Source organism: Saimiri boliviensis, chromosome 2, assembly GCF_048565385.1.
Source record: "Saimiri boliviensis isolate mSaiBol1 chromosome 2, mSaiBol1.pri, whole genome shotgun sequence".
NCBI classification, from domain to species: domain Eukaryota; kingdom Metazoa; phylum Chordata; class Mammalia; order Primates; family Cebidae; genus Saimiri; species Saimiri boliviensis.
The window spans coordinates 4,211,185-4,223,655 of record NC_133450.1 but is presented as its reverse complement, the minus strand read 5'-3'; the positions used below and the strand labels follow the sequence as shown (position 1 = coordinate 4,223,655).

The window sequence follows — 12,471 nt, the reverse complement described above, 5'->3', positions numbered from 1 at the left end:
TTGCTTTGGACATCTGAGCTGTGCTTTAATAAGATATTCCAGGTGGTCAAGGAGTAATCCTAAAATAGCCTAGATACTTAATTGCTTTTAAAGTCAGGCACTTCTGTCTCTGGGGAGGTAGAGCTCTAAGGAATGCAGGGCTGACTCCTAAGATCTTAGAGGCGTGGTTTGGTTGGTTGTTTTTTGGGGGGAGGGGGGGTTGTTGTTTTTTAATCCTAGTGAAAAGAAAGGCCCAAGGTAGCCTTCTTGGATCGGGAGACCTTTGTTAAATCTACCCTTTCTCGTTGGAAGGTTAGCAGTAAGCCTTTGGCTTCTTCTGCTGCCAGCTGCCATAACCTGGCTTCTTCCAGGGCTATGAGATTGGGTTTGTCACCCACCCCCCTAGACAGCGGTCTGTTTTCATTAGTGCTTAAAGGCTTCCTGCTTGATCCACTGTCCTGCCTCTATTTGCATCAGAACATAACCTTTATCTCTATAAGAATTCAGATGAGGCCAAGGAGCCTGGGCTCAGGGCCCCTTCCCAAAAAAAAAAAAAGAATTCAGATGCATCCGCTTTCTCTTTCATCCCCTCAATCTAGATCCAGTTGATTCTCTGAATTGGTTGCCATTTATGGCACTCATTTCTCCCTAGTTCTGCTTCTGTCCATCTCCCCCAGTCCCACATTCTCAGTTCAGGCGACTGCACTGCCACCTAGCCCCAGTGTAGGCTTTCCCTCTCAAATTTTCAGTACTGTTTACAAAATCTGTTGGCATTACAAATCATTGCCAAGGGGCATTAAAAACGTTTTTTGATGAGATGAAAAATCATACTCGTAACTGAAAAATCTTACTTGTAATTGAAAGACTAAATAGGCTGGGTGTAGTGGCTCACACCTGTAATCCCAGCACTTTGGGAGGCTGAGGTGGGTGGATCACCTGAGGTCAAGAGTTTGAGACTAGCCTTGCCAACATGGTGAAATCCCGTCTCTACTAAAAAAGAAAAAAATACAAAAATACAAAAATTAACTGGGCATGGTTCCGAGTGCCTGTAATCCTAGCTACTCCAAAGGCTGAGGCACCATAATCGACTGAACCTGGGAGGCAGAGGTTGCAGTGAGCCCTCATTATGCCACCACCTTCCAGCCTGGGCAACAGAGCAAGACTCTGTCTCAAAGGAAAAAAGAAAGACTAAATAAATTTTGTGAAGGTTTCAGTTCTATGAGAAATTCTCTCTGATTTCAGTGCAACCCAATTCCAAATCTTCATTATAGGGTGGAAAGCAAATGATAAGTTGTGACAAATGGTTCAGATTCATCTAGAAAATAATTTTTTTTAATTAAAAAGCGTAATTGGGTTTTGTAATTGTCTCTCTCTCCATTAAACAGTAAGCTCCATGAGACGATCTTGTCTTGCTTTTTTTTTTCTTTAGAATCTTTTACAGTAACTGGTAAATTCTAGGTGATCAAATGTTTGTACATGAATGAATATAATGAAAAAAAAAGTGAAAATTTCCCATGATCCCAAATGTACATAGATCGGATTAGGTGTCTATGTACGTTTGTATGTTTCTGTTATTTTTATTTTTTCAACAAAAATAGGTCACTAAAGCAGTCTAAAACGTTGATTTAATCATGTGCTTTTCTGTCCAGAAAACATCCACTGCCTCCCCACTGTTCGCAGTTCAGAGTTTAAATTCTCTCCTGGTATTCAAGGCATCTCACAGCCTCTTTCAACCTTAACCATTCAGACTTGCTGTCCTTATATCCTCCCTGTCAAAACATGCCTTGTTTATCCCCCACTCCATGCTCATTTAAACTGTAAATCTGCCTTCAACCCATTCTTCAAGGCCAGCTTAACCTCCACCTCTAAACCAACCATCCTTTTCTTCCGTCTCCGGAGCACCTTGGGTTTTCCTACTTGGTGACTCACTATTACATGCTATACATGCGTTCAGTTTGTTTTTCCAACTCCATGGTAAGACTCTGTAGTGGGAACTTTTTTTTTTTTTTTTTTTTTTTTTTTTTTTTTAGTGGTATTCTCAGCAGCTTGCACAATGCCCTACCTGGGGTAGGTTCTCAGGAAATCTGTGTTGAATAAACTTGTCATCAGATCTTTGCTTGTCAGGACAGATGGCCCCTAGAGACCATCTCATCCAACCCTGTCTCATGTTGGATTCCATGCCATGACGTCCCATACAGATGGTCATCTAGAGATAGGAAGCTTCCCAGCTTCTGGGAAGCTCACTCCATTACTGGGTAGTTCTAACTGTTTTTAAAAGTCTTTCTGTAGACCTGAAATATTCCTCCGGGTAACTTTTGCCTATCACCCTAGTTGTGCCCTCTGGGGCTTTAGAGAGAAAGGAGGAAAAAGCCTAGTTTCTCTTCACTCACTACGTTTAGATTTTCAAAGATAGTGAGTCTGTTCATTTCCCCTGTGTGCTGTTGAAATGGGTTCCGGGATTGAGATGCTGGGGAAGCACTATTGTGATTTTGAGTAGCAGTCAGGTTAGACCTTTATTCATTATTTTTGAAGGCCTGTTGTACACATCACAGTATAAGCTGCCATCTTCCTCTGGTGCATTCAGAGGTGTAACCCTCCTCTCTCTTTCTCTCTTCCTCTCCCCTGATCTGTGTCTTCTGGGGGAAGATGGGGCTCATTCTACAGGAATGGTCTATTTTGGAGGCAGGGGTAAAAAGTTATCAATTATTATTTCAGTACCCCCAGATAACTCTGCTGGGCAAGGATTATGTGAGGGCTGGTTTTCATTTGGCTAAAGTGCCCAGATACGGCCATGAGATAAAGCAAGGATGAAAAGAATCTCCCATTGATAGGAGCTGCCCAGCACCATGACTTGAGCATTTCAGGCTTCTATGGACAGAGGATTTTATTCTCACTTCTTTTTCTTCCTTTCTCCCTTCCTGGTTTTCCAACCCAGAACACTTAGTGTTATTCTTTGAAACCACACGTCAGCATAGTATAACAGAGAGAACTAGACAGACCTGGGTTTACATCCTGGCACTGTCACTAAGAAACTCTGAGACCCTGAGCAGGTTGTTTGAGCTCTTTGAGCCATTGTTTTCCCAATTCTAAAATAACCACCTCTACATTATAGAATGAAATGAGGAAATGCTTGTAAGGCTCCTTGTCCAATCCTTGCTATGCAGAAAGCACACAAACACTAGCTTCCTGCTACCTTTTCTCTTTCCCCCAACCTTCTTTTCCTGGGGAAAATTAGCTAAATGTGGGTATAGTAGCCAAAGCTAGTCTTGGGTGTGTATTTGGGAGCAAACTATCAGTTTCCTGTGAGCTCCTGGTGAGATCAAAGATGTTAAAAGACACTTCTCAAGTAGGAGAGGCTGAGAAGGCTGTAAATGGCAGTAAGTGGCCGCTCTGGCTACTGTTGACTTCCCACACACGTTTCAGGGCTATTTAATACTGCTGCCTGCTGCCAGTGAAGTAACAAAGCCTGTTCCCTGGGCAGGTTAACTTGCACGCAGCAAACCTTCAACTGAAATGCTTTCTTCATCGGACTCACTTGATCCCTAAGATGCTGAGCTGTCCTCTTTTTGGGTGTGTTTTCCTCACACTCCATCTGCCTCTGCTGTTCCCTGCTTTCTTCCACCATTACAGTCTCAGCCACAGTCAGCATCCAAGAAAAAATTATTTCTGGGCTGATAATTTTCTAGTAGTCACACCCATACCCTATTGATAGTTCAAGAAACCTCCAGCACACAAACTTGAATTGCGTAAGTGAGCCATGTTTTACCGCAGTTGGTCAGAGTTAAGAACCAAGAAAAGCGGCCGGGCGCAGTGGCTCAAGCCTGTAATCCCAGCACTTTGGGAGGCCGAGGTGGGTGGATCACGAGGGCAAGAGATCGAGACCATCCTGGTCAACACAGTGAAACCCCGTCTCTACTAAAAAATACAAAAACTTAGCTGGGCATGGTGGCGCGTGCCTGTAATCCCAGCTACTCGGGAGGCTGAGGCAGGAGAATTGCCTGAACCCAGGAGGCGGAGGTTGCGGTGAGCCGAGATTGCACCATTGCACTCCAGCCTGGGTAATAAGAGCAAAATTCCGTCTCAAAAAAAAAAAAAAAAAAAAAAGAACCAAGCACTGGTTAAGCCTGTAACCCACCCCGTGAAAGGGGGAAGGAAAGACAGAGGAGCTGTGGGGTTGGAGGTCCCACAGGGGAGCCCATCTCTGTCTTTTAGCAGATGTGTTGGTGCTTCCTCTTTTTTTTGCAGAGATGGAGTCTCCCTGATCAGCCTGGCCAACATGGCCAAACCCTGTCTCTACCAAAAATACAAAACTTAGTCGGGTGTAGTGGCATGTACCTGTAGTCCCAGCTACTTGGGAGGCGGAGGCAGGAGAATCCCCTGAATCTGGGAGGCAGAGGTTGCAGTGAGCCAAGATCATGCCACTGCACTCCAGCCTAGGCAATAGAGGAAGACTCTGTCTCAAAAAAAAAAAAAAAAAAAAAAAGAAGGTCTCTCTATGTTGCCCAGGTTGGTCTTAAAGTGCCGGAATTACAGGCAAGAGCCACCATGCCCAGCCAGTCAGTGCATTCCATGTGATCAGGGCCGGAGATGCCCAGACAAGTAACTAACTGAACCCAGGTGATAGAGCCCAGAGGAGAAAGACATTGAATCTGCCTGGTGGGCAGAGGCAGGAGGCTCTGCTAGATTTTGAAAGGCGGGCAGGGCTTAGGAATTATTCTCACCTCAGCCAGAAAATCCTGTGAAGCGGGATCAAAGTTTAACTGCCGTAAGACAAAGAATGTAATAAACTTTTCTCCATCAGCCTCAGCTGAATGGACCATCCTTGCGTTGGAGCTGGACAAACGAAAATACCTCCTCTCTGGGCAACTATTTTCCCCAAATTTTCTTTAAATGGAGTAACTGACATTTCCTATCTGTGGAATGGGTCCAACCGTGGGATTACTCAGAGAGTTAGGTCTCATTGTTTTCCTGCTCCGGCAAGTCTTCCTGACCTCTGTGGTCACCAAGCTGGAGGCATTTCAAGCTAAGTGGGTCACACTTAGTGGGCTCTGTGCAAGGCCTCAGCATCCCACTGCCCGGATTCTCTTACAGGTTGGACACAGCTGGAGAAGCCAAGAGGACCCTACCGGCCCCAGCCCCCATCCTGCCAAGGCATTCTCCATGCCTGGAGCTGAGTGCTCACACTTGGGTGTTTATTTTCACACATAGTCACATAGTGGTCACACTAGCTTGCTTGTTTTCACACTGCTCTCCTGCTGTGGAAAGCCCAGTCTGACTTTTTAGGTTGTGGATTCCATGCTTTCACCTAACTGAGTGTTAAATAGTTTTTGAGTGAGCGTTCAGAGTGCTTGGAAGTTACTATAATTAGCAAAAAAAGAAAATGGTGTTTTCATTTCTCTTGGTGACTGATAGAGAAAGAATCCTTCTGTGAACAAGATCAGCTTCAGAGCTCTGGCCAGAGAGTTGGGAATTGAGCTGCCATAGTAAACAGCTGACATAACAGAAGCGGCAATGATCCCCCATTAAATGTCTTTTAGCCGATAGAGGCTCCCGGGATAATTGACTTTCCAGCAGGAATTACTGGCTCAAACAAAATCACTGGGCATTAGGGCAACCTACTGCATCCTTTGAAAGGGGGAATGTAACTCTGTCTGGTTTTGCTGACCTGACAAGGATAATTCATCTTGATTATTCATTGTGCTAGTTGCTACCAGATGACACCAGATTTCTGGTGACTGTAATTACAATGTGAGATGAGCTTTAGCTTTTTTTTTTTCCTTTTTAAACAATGTTCCTCCCGCTTGGTTATTGGCTCCCCTGGGCTGAAGGTGCTGTAGGAAGGGATCCAACAATGTGTGCCTTGGGAGAGAGGAGTGCACAGTCAGATAGCATTTACCGAGCACTTCCGTACACACAGCTTTTACTAGATAAGCAGGAACAGTTTGGTGTAGCCTGTTTCATTTCAACTGACAGAGTGTCACTTCTTGGTTATACTTACGTCGCTGTTTGCCACATTGCTGCTATCAGAAAGTGGGTTTGCATCTCAGGACCACTTTGAATACGAGAAACAAAGTATGGCCCCAAAATATGACTGCATAATGCCTCCTGCTTTCAGACGAGCTTTATTAAAGGGGGAGATGGAAGAGAATGGAATTCAACCAGGCTTTTATTTCATTGACATGGTTTTAGAAGAAGACTCCAAAAAATGTTCTCCCAAGAAACCACTGCTCCTAGCCCCACACATCCTTTTCTCACCACATACGTACCTCAGCCAGCTGGGTGGCATGATGCACATGTGCCTGTGGTCCTGGGGGAGAAATGAATATGACAGGTTCAGTGTGCACAGGCCACTGGGACCTCCACTGACCAGCGAGTGAACTCCCGGGTGAACAACAGAGTTATACTGTGAGAGTTCATACCCTCACTAGCACAGACGTTTTGATCCCCCATAAGATATGTGTATATTTTTTGAAGAGGTGCTTAGTTGGTGTGCCAGGCAATGTGCTATGTGCCTGAGGACAAAGAAGAATAAGACACCTTTGCTCTCAAGGAGCTTATCATATGGTGGGAATGACAGACACTTCGCAAGTAATATGTTAAAGTCTAAGCTAGAAATGAACAGAGATTGCTTCTAGAGTACTTAGTGTAGCCTTGGTTGAAGGGAAGGCTTCCCACAGAAGGGATCCCTGATTTGAGGCATAAGAGTTACTGGACTGAATAAAGGTAGGAAGCAAGTTGAAGGAATATTTCCCATCCCTTCCTACCTAGTTGAATGGTGTTGCATCAACCCAATCAATTAGATTAGGCTTAGGTTTTCATTATTTCTCTAATAAAAATGAACTCTGGCCCTAGTGGGCAGAGTCTATACTTGGGAACAATCTCAAGCCGTGGCGGCCCTCGTATCACCATGAGTTCTTGCCATGTGGCTTAGGGTTTTGAATGGTGAGGCTTGGCTGAGAGACCAGGACTTCAGAATGTATGTGTCCTGCTCACTTTGACCCTTATCACTTAGGGTGTTGTGTAGGAAACGAGGCTAGGTGTCTTAGTCTGCAGGAAAGTGGCACATCTCAAGAGTGGTAGCTTCTGGGGACCATCTGGGAATGAGCCCATTCTAAGCAACGTGGGCCTTTGTGTCTTCCTCTTCCAGGATTGTCAAGTATAAATGACACCCACTGTTCTCCAACAAACGAAGATGATTCTTCCACCCAATGCCCTCTTATTTTGGAACCAAGTCAAAAGTTAAAAAAAAAAAAAAAAAAAAAAAAAGATGTCACCCCTGGAAGGGTGGCAGAATTAGTCTTCTGAGTTGTCTTATAAATGTGAGTGAGGATAGCACAATTGCCAAGCATCTTCATCTTTGCCCTAAATGATTACCTTGCCCTCTATCCTAACTCTTTCTCTTCCTTGGCCCCTCTCAACTTTGTTTTGTTCCCTTTTAGAATGGTGGTTTGGCCTGGAGTGATGATGCAGATGGAGGCCGGGGAAGAGAGATCTCTCGAGATTTTGCCAAGGTCTGTAATATTTCCTTCGTGATATAGCTAGGGGCGGTTCTTATATAATAAGCAGAACTGGCTTATCATAGCTGATCCCCAAGAAATAAGGACAGAAGTAGCCAGTGAGTTGCGTTTGTAGTGATTCATATGGTCTTAGTGTATCTGGTGTAAGACTTCAGCAAGATGGAATTTTTCATTGTGTGTTTTTCTTCGGGGATTGGCATTGCAGCTGTATGAACTGGACGGTGATCCTGAAAGGAAAGAGTTCCTGGATGACCTTTTCGTCTTTATGCAGAAGAGGGGTGAGTGTGCATCTATTCATCATTCCAATTCAGGGAATACTGATTGAGTGCCTGCTGTGTGCTAGTCACTGTTAGACATCCTGGCCCAGTCATCCATATTCAGGAGGACAAGAGGCGTTTACTGCCAGTAGGTTCTGCATTTAGCCAAATAACTGATAGCCAGATTGAAGGACAGAGGCGGCCTTGGCACAAAGTAGATGGAATGGTCTTCCACATTGGGCCCTGCCTCATTTTGTGTCTCTTCTTCCAATTAACTGGTCTCTGGAGTCACTTCACATTCAAATATGCCTTTTTTAAACCTTATAGCTACCCTGGACTTCACTTAATCTATCATGTGGGGCTTCTTATTGGCATATCTAGTCTCATAGAGACCGAGAAAGGTAAGTGAAAGAATAGAGGCCCCTCCAGATATTTTGGAAAGGAAAGGCCAACTCTTTCTTCTTACCCATTGGTTTTCGATGTTTGCATCTGCTGGCTTGGTTAGAACATTCCTGCAGTTGAACAGTAAGGTACATAGGCATCTGCTTTTTTTGCGGGGGAGTAGGGGGATGGAGTTTCACTCTTGTTGCCCAGGCTGGAGTACAGTGGTACGATTTCGGCTCACTGCAACCTCCTGGGTTCAAGCGAATCTCCTGTCTCAGCCTCCCTAGTAGCTGGGACTACAGGCGCATGCCACTACACCCGGCTAATTTTTGTATTTCTAGTAGAGTTAGGGTTTCATCATATTGTTCAGGCTTATCTCGAACTCCTGCCCACCTCGGCCTCCCAAAGTGCTGGGATTATGGGTGTGAGCCACCGCACCTGGCCTTTTTTCTTTTTGAGATGGAGTCTCACTTTGTTGTCCAGGCTGGAGTGCCGTGGTGTGATCTAAGCAGGCTCCACCTTCCAGGTTCAAACGATTCTCGTGCCTCAGCCTCCTGAGTAGCTGGGACTACAGGCACACACCACCACATTGGCTGATTTTTTTTTTTTTTTTTTCCATAGGGACGGGGTTTCACCATGTTGGCCAATCTGGTCTCAAACTCTTGACCTCAAGTGATCCACCTGCCTTTGCCTCCCAAAGTGCTGGGATTACAGACATGAGCCACTGCGCCCAGCTGGCATCTGCTTTATAATGCACCCTTTCAATTCTCTTTTCTTCTCTCCTCACTCCCCGCACATCCCCAAGAGCCATCTCCACCTTCATCACCCTCAGGACAAAACCATAGGACAGAGCTACTCCCAGTAGCCTCTTCCCAGGATCCTGTTTTATCTGATCATGCATCCCTTGGTGCCCATGTCAACAACTTTATTGAGACCTAAGAATGAAATCTTCCTCTTTATCCTGGGCCAAGCTGTAATGGCAGCCCCCAGCAGCTAAATATCCTAAATTAACTCCTGTCTGTCTGTCTGTCTGTCTGTCTGTCTATCTGTCTATTTCCCTCCTCCCTCCCACTCCTTTACCTTTGGAAGCTTTAGTCCTTCTTGGTAGCATGTCTGTTACTGCTGTTTTGCTTAAAAAGGCAATTGAAAGTGTTGAATCTTTATTTTCCCCAAGCTCTAAGCCCATCAAAGCAGTCTGAGCAGCCCTAATTAGTTTAACTCCTCCAACTGTTACCTGGAACTGCATGTGTCAGTAAAAAAAAAAACAAGAATATGTTCTTGAGGCCAGGCTCAGTGGCTCACACCTATAATCCCAGCACTTTGGGAGGCTGAGCCTGGTGGATCACAAGGTCAAGAGATCGAGACCATCCCGGCCAACATGGTGAAACCCTGTCTTTACTAAAAATATGAAAATTAGCTGGGCGTGGTGCCGTGTGCCTATAGTCCCAGCTACTGGAGAGGCTGAGACAGGAGAATCGCTTGAACCTGGGAGGTGGATGTTGCAGTGATTGCGCCACTGCACTCCAGCCTAGCAGCAGAGTGAGATTTCATTTCAAAAATATATATGTAATGCCGGGCGCGGTGGCTCAAGCCTGTAATCCCAGCACTTTGGGAGGCCGAGGCGGGTGGATCACGAGGTCAAGAGATCGAGATCATCCTCGTCAACATGGTGAAACCCCGTCTCTACTAAAGATACAAAAAATTAGCTGGGCATGGTGGCATGTGCCTATAATCCCAGCTACTTAGGAGGCTGAGGCAGGAGAATTGCCTGAACCCAGCAGGCGGAGGTTGCAGTGAGCGGAGATCGCGCCATTGCACTCCAGCCTGGGTAACAAGAGCGAAACTCCGTCTCAAAAAACAAAAAAACAAAAAAACAAAAAACAACAAAAACAAACAAACAAAAATATATATATATATATATGTATACATATAATCCTGAAAGATAATGTAACTTGCTGCAATGAGCCTCCCTGTTTGCCCTGAGAGAGAGAAATCCACTTAATACTTTGGTCTCCCCTTCCAATTACCTTTTAATTATTTACAAGCTCCACAAGCCCAGCTGGTGCAAACCCAGGAGCTGATCCTGTCTCAGAGGGGCTGCCATAGCAATATAGATTTTAATCAGCAGTAGAGCTCCACCGCTTTATTTTCTACTTTATTGTTTTTCTCCCTTCCCTGAAGGATTTTTAAAGGAAAATGGAAGTTAGATCAGCCAAGCCAATTGCAAAGATCAATGATTATTTCCTACTCTATGTCCCCACTAGACTGGGAGCATCTCAAAGAGGGCCACTTTGTCATTCTTTCATGTCCCCAGTGCCAGCACAGGTCCAGGCAGGAAGGTGCTCAGGACGTGTTTGCTATGTGAGCAGTCTTACTGGTTTTCCTGGCTCAGCTTGCCACATGCAGGGTAGTCAAGCTGCCTTGAGGTTTGGGTGCATCTGTGTCCTTCAGCCAGCTGCCCCGTAATTGAGAGTCAGCAGCAGAGAACAGTCTTTGCTGCACATCCTGCCGTTCTGCGGCAACTGAGACTGCCAGATTGCCATCTAGTATATTACCGGGTGAACCCAAAGTAGGAGTGAGTGACTCCCTTTGATAATGTCACTTGACGGTTCTTCAGGCCCTAAGTAAATCTTTGTCCTGTCTTCAGCACTTACGTCAGGTATTTCACTGTTTGCTGGCATTACCAAGAGAAGGGAAACTGCTCTATTCTGTCTGCTACTTGTTACTTTAATAAAAGGTTTCTAAGCCTCAGCACTGTTGACTTTTGGGATGGATAGTCCTTTGTTGTGGAGACTGTCCCGTGCACTGCAGGATTTTATTTTTATTTTTGAGACAAGGTCTCACTCTGTTGTCTCACCTGGAGTGTGATGGTGTGATCATAGCTCACTGCAGCCTCGAAGTGCTGAGCTGAAGCCATTCTCCTGCTTCAGCCTCCTGAGTAAAGTTAGCCACCATGCCTGGCTAACTTTTTTGTTTTGTAGAAATGGAGTCTCACTATATTGCCCAGGCTGGTATTCAACCCCTGACCTCAACTCCTGACCTCCCACCTCGGCTTCCCAAAGTGCTGGAATTACAGGTGTGAACTACCGCACCTGGTCACTGTAGGATGTTTAGCAGTATCCATGGCCTCTGTCCCCTGGATACCAATAGCAGCCACCCAGTCATAACAACCGAAAATGTCTCTAGATGTCGTAAATGTCCCTTGGAGGGCAAAATTGTCCCCTGTTGGGATCCTCTGGAATGAAAAGATGGGAAAGATTATAAAAATGTGAAGTTTCCTCTGCAAGAAAAACTTAGCTGAGTGCGGTGGCTCACTCCTGTAATCCCACCACTGTGGGAGGCTGAGGCAGGAGGATCAGTTAAATCCAGGAGTTCAAGATCAGCCTGGGCAACATAGTGAGACCTTGTCTCTACAAAAAGTAAAAGCAAAATTAGCCAGGCGTAGTGGTGCATGCCTGTAGTCCCAGGTACTGGGAGGCTGAGGTGGACGAATTGCTCAAGCCGGGGAGTTGGAGGCTGCCATGAGCCAAAATTGCACCACTGCCCTCCAGCCTGGGGGACAAAGTGAAACCATGTCTCAAAAAGAAAAAAGGAAAAAAAAAAAAAACTTTTTATGGAAATCATCTTGCCTCCAGTCAGGTACATGAGAGCAAGCCATGTCAGGTGGCATTGTGTCCTGTGACTGAGTGCTGAGGGAGCGGGTGCTGGGACCCCACCCTAGGCTGGGGTGCAGAGCAAGCCTCCGAGAGGAGCTGTGGCTCCAGTGGGTCAGACCCAACCATGTAGGTGGAGGAAAAAATGCTGCGACCTGTGGCCCTGCCATAGCTGGAAGAACCCTTGTTGGTAGCCCAGAGCCAGGGGCCGTCTGAATGGGTCAGCTGGCACCAGACTCTGAAGGGCCATGTTTGGCCAAAAAGTTAGCACTTCAGTCTATAGCTATAGCTTTAGCTAAATTATTGAAGGCAGAACATTGGCGTTCAGGAAACTTGCTGTGGCAATGTGTCATTGGGCTAGAGAGGAGAGACTGAGACAGGAAGATAATGTAGAGGCTGTTATCTAATTTCCCAGCGATCTCCTTCCTGGAAAACCCTTGTCTGGTAGTCTGAACTAGAGTGGTGGTTCAGGAGGGTTGGGAGGGTGGGACATGGTGGCTCATACCTATAATCCCAGCACTTTAGGGGGCCAAGGTGGGAGGCTCACTTGAGGCCAGGAGTTTGAGATCAGCCAGGGCAACATAGCAAGACCCTGTCTGTATTATAAAAAAAAAAAAAAAAAAAAAAAAAAAAAGATGTAATCTCAGCTACTCTGGAGGCTGAGGCAGGAGAATTGCTTGA

At 45.6% G+C, this 12,471-nt stretch overlaps 1 protein-coding gene across 4 annotated transcripts in view; it reads left to right on the top strand.

The window, feature by feature from the left end:
- ARID3B (AT-rich interaction domain 3B) overlaps positions 1–12,471 on the top strand; it is a 62,377-nt gene that overhangs the window by 28,270 nt on the left and 21,636 nt on the right. For all 4 annotated transcript variants that reach the window (XM_039469365.2, XM_039469364.2, XM_074392670.1 and 1 more), the window contains exons 3-4: positions 7,419–7,490; positions 7,702–7,774. In XM_039469365.2, the coding sequence (XP_039325299.1) occupies positions 7,419–7,490; positions 7,702–7,774 (145 nt within the window). The remainder of the gene's footprint in view (positions 1–7,418; positions 7,491–7,701; positions 7,775–12,471) is intronic.